The sequence below is a fragment of the Eleutherodactylus coqui genome, chromosome 6 (genome assembly GCF_035609145.1).
Source record: "Eleutherodactylus coqui strain aEleCoq1 chromosome 6, aEleCoq1.hap1, whole genome shotgun sequence".
Taxonomy (NCBI): domain Eukaryota; kingdom Metazoa; phylum Chordata; class Amphibia; order Anura; family Eleutherodactylidae; genus Eleutherodactylus; species Eleutherodactylus coqui.
This window is the reverse complement of record NC_089842.1, coordinates 140,200,226-140,204,469: the sequence shown is the minus strand read 5'-3', so window position 1 is coordinate 140,204,469 and position 4,244 is coordinate 140,200,226. Positions and strand designations below refer to the sequence as shown.

At 35.6% G+C, this 4,244-nt stretch overlaps 1 protein-coding gene across 1 annotated transcript; it reads left to right on the top strand.

The window, feature by feature from the left end:
• The first annotated feature begins 281 nt into the window (after positions 1-281).
• Positions 282-3,397, top strand: LOC136571769 (fibroblast growth factor 19-like). Its single transcript, XM_066572397.1, has 3 exons — positions 282-375; positions 998-1,101; positions 2,727-3,397. The coding sequence occupies exons 1-3, from the start codon at positions 282-284 to the stop codon at positions 3,003-3,005; spliced, it is 477 nt and encodes a 158-aa protein (XP_066428494.1). The 3' UTR covers positions 3,006-3,397.
• The last annotated feature ends 847 nt before the right edge of the window (positions 3,398-4,244 follow it).

Genomic DNA, 4,244 nt, shown 5'->3' with positions numbered 1-4,244 from the left:
ACCTCTCTCTGGGAATTGAGCACTTGACTCTAAACTTTATCAATGACGAAAAAGTCTGTAATACATTAACAAAAGGACAAAAATCGAACACGAGACATCCAGGCTGCAAAATGATCTCATCTATCATACAACAAAAGCTAGTTAAAGACTTATTAAAGAGCAGCAGAATGCATATGCATTGCCATTTCAATATATCACATATCACTCAGAGAAAATAGGAGACTCTTACTTTAAAATATCCAGGATATAAGCATAGGTCCGTATGTATGTGTCTCACGACTATGGAAGAGATAGAACTGACCGAATACTTAATAGACGACGATCTTTTGCATATAGTGTGGCTGAAGGTGCAGGAGTCAGATTCTCAGGACCATGGCCAGTAGCTGTGATGTTAGCAGGAGCTCCCAAGTCAGAATTAGGACATTCTCATTTTCCATAGTAGAACTGTTATTTTTCTGGCATTGCTCCTCCTTAACTCCTGCAAAGCCTAAACTGAATGATTTAAAGTTTTTTTCCGCTTCTTTAAAACCGATGGCCTATCCTTAGTTCGGCTGTGTGATTTTAGTAATGTCTGCACTTGGTATTACAGCTTCATGCATTCTTGTAAACGAGACCAAGTTACAATACAAGGTACAGCTACTACAAAAAGTATAGAGCTGAGTTGTATGAAGCACTATAAATAAGAAAGGGGACAATAAAAGTTCTTGCCGAAGACAGCAACTTTTTTAAAGGGCTGATCTGCAGGGTTCTGAGAGTTGAGCCATCATCAATCCAATACTGATGGCCTCTCTTAAGGCTAAGCCATCAATCAAGAACTGTGAAACTCTTATGATAAACTTATCTTTCTTTGCTTTGTCGTCTCATAAACTTTTGCTAGTTCATGCTTTATGATATTAATAACATTTTTGAGTATATTTAACAGCAATGTGCTGATCTAGAATAATTCTAGTTTTGATCCATCATATTTTCGGCACTAATTCTATATTTTGTTCTTTAGGTGTGTTGGAAATCAAAGCAATAAAACCAAGTATTTTGGTGATTCGAGGAATAAAAACGACTCGTTATCTTTGCATGGACTCCGGGCATCATTTGTATGGAGCGGTAAGTGTCAGATGAAATGTATTTAAAGTTTGGTCTACATTAACTGGATGTCTGTTAATGAGTTGATCATAAGAACCAGCACAATTATATCTTTAATATAAAGGCCTTGACTTTCTTCAGAAAAACCCTTTACATACTCTAGTTTAGCCAACTAAGGGGGCTTTTAAACAATGCCCCACCTGCCCATCCCATTAGTGATTTGAAAGCCACATTTACCTTAGCTATATAGTATAGGCCATTAATATTGTAATCCTGGAAAAACATCTTTAAATGGGTATTCCAATTGTGAAGCAAAGTTTCAAAAATTCCAGATATGAACGGTGTTTGTGCCATGTTTATACGTGTTTATGGGTATAAATCATGCAACTATTACTTTCTTATCCGGTCCTCTGTTTCTGATGTTTCCCTGCATCATTATTTTCCAAGATGGCCGCTGCATCCCTGCCCATATGCAGTTTGAAATTACGTTTTTGCACAATTTCCCATTCTGTACTTCCTTCTTGTGTACTTTCCCACTAAATGATGCCCTGTTATTGGTCAGAAATTTAAAAAAAAGCCATCCTCGGTTGTTTCTACTGAGCAAGCCCGACCTGTAACACTGGGGTGCCTACAGGCCGTATGCAGGGCAACTTTGGAATAAATGTTGTTTATGAGAGATGGGAGTTTATCGCACCCTATAGGACTTTAAAACTATATGGTTATTAAACCTATTTTGCATATTTAGATAAGAGAGAAATGTTATCTGCATTGATCTTTATAACTAACTAGAAAAATGTTTGTTAGAAGCTGTAGTTTTGCCACTAGGTTTACTCTTGTAGATGCCCATCTTTAGAATGAACCAATGGGCTAATAGAATAGCTAAAAGTGAATTCATACGTGTTAAGACTTTCCATCTCTCTGTTCCATATTTGGAGCAGAGAACTAAAATTAAAATGGAGTTAAACATTTTGTTTTTTCCCTGTTGATTTCAATGGGTTTTCAAAAAGAAAAAAAAAAAAAGAAAGCAAGTAGAAAAGTTTCCATTTGCTTCCGTTCCATTAGGTTCCTATTTTTTTGTATGGCAATATAGCACCATGGACTGGTATTTGTTCCAGTAAAAAACTGAAGCAAACTGAAAATGTGCATTTTTTATTTTAAAAATTAATGGGGGAAAAACTGTTTATTTCAGTTTTAATTCCGTATTTCTATGTTTCTTCGTTCCAAAAAGTATGATTGTTCTCACCGAGAGAAACCAAGTAATCTTGTAGATATGATACCTTTTAATGGCTGACAAAAATACATGATGTTACAGCAAGCTTTTGGTTTCTTCTATCGACCCTTCATCAGGCTAAAACATGAAGGGTCGATAGAAGACCTGAAAGCTTGCATTACCATCACGTATTTTTGTTAGCCATTAAAAGGTATCATATCTACAAGATTACTTGAGAACAATCATGCTTTGCTCTACTGGCTAACACCGTACCAAACCCCCTTCTTTTTCGTTTGTTCCAAAAATGAACAGAGATAGAGAAAGGCTCAATGGAGGCAAAACACTAGTGTGAAAGGGGCCTTAGTCTGTGACTATTGTTTATCCAATGAAAATAAAGTGTTTAAAAGTATTTTTTGTCTAATCTCCCCATTAACAGACAGATTATAAAGAAGATGATTGCAATTTTCGTGAAACACCAGAAAACGATGGCTACAACTTGTATCACTCAGAAAAACATCGTGCGGTTCTCAGCCTTACTCCAACCAGAGGGAACCAGATGGTCCGTTTCATACCTCTGAAGAACTCCATTCCCTTGGAATCCCTGTATAGAGAAGATGATTCTTATGATCCCCAATTTAACGAAAACTTACACCGAGAAGATCCTCTAGGCATGATAGGCAGTATCGACATCTACAGTCCAAGCCAAGATTCATAGTCAGTAGAGAAACAATCACAAAAATGAAAACTCCATTGGTTTTAATTTCCTAATAAACAAATGTCAAGAATGTTACCAGAACAGCAAGACAGAAGGAAGAACCAAAGCCTATTACTGTATATAGGACACGGTTATGTACAGTCTTTGTTATCTTTTATGTCCAGTGACCTGTCCAATAATCCAGTTGAGGCATAAAACTAACTCAAAACCATAATACATACCACAGAATCCTCTAAACCTGACCTGTGGCATTGTGATTTGCAACAAACTTGCACATTGACTCATTCCAAAGTTTTTATTTATATGATGCAATTTGAAAGGCATGAAAAACTGAAAGAAGCTACTCTGTGTGAACTGGGTCTTGATGACAAGCTCCGTGGAGCCTTGGCTTTGCAAAGCCATCATGAAAATACAAAAGCTTTAAAGTTACAAAATATATATATATACGGTATATATATATATATATACGGTATATATATATATATATAACCAAATGTGAAGCTCTCTGCCAGGAGGACGTTAGTTTGGGCTATATGGATATATATTCACAAGTAGCAGATTCTTAACAAACACTTCTGTGACTAACTCAATCATCTCAATGGATCCCGCAGGATCAACCCATTCACATGTTTAGAATGGATTTTCAGTCACAAAAATGTCTGTGAAAAATCGGCCTTGTGTATAAATACACTTAGGCTGGAAAACACACACAGTGCTTTCTTTATATTCCTCATTCTTTTTGAATACGTTCCGCGTTTTGGCTCCATACATTCCATTCAAACTATGAGAACTACAGTTGTGTTTCCCACCTGAGGCACCATGGTGAAATGACCCGTGTGAGCGGATTTTATATGTAGGTTAAGAATCATTGTTTGAGCAATCAGTGTCAGTCACTACTGTAATGTCATGATTTTCTATTGACTTCATGTGCTTCTTGTATCACTATATTTGTATATTTTATTTATTTATCTATCCTATTTATTTACATTTTGGAATAATTATTTTTAAATATTTTATTTATTGGTTCATAATGTACAGATCTTATTTATTTAAATAAAAATGGGCAATCTATTTATGAAACCATTTATGTTTCCTACTTATTATAGTAAATCGCAATGTTTGTGTGCTGGAGGTGAGCTCTATAAATGTGGCTGATATGGGTCTATTAGAATAACCACTATAGTTTAGATTAAAAGATACAAATGAAAATCAAGCATTAAATTATGAGGTTATTGTATG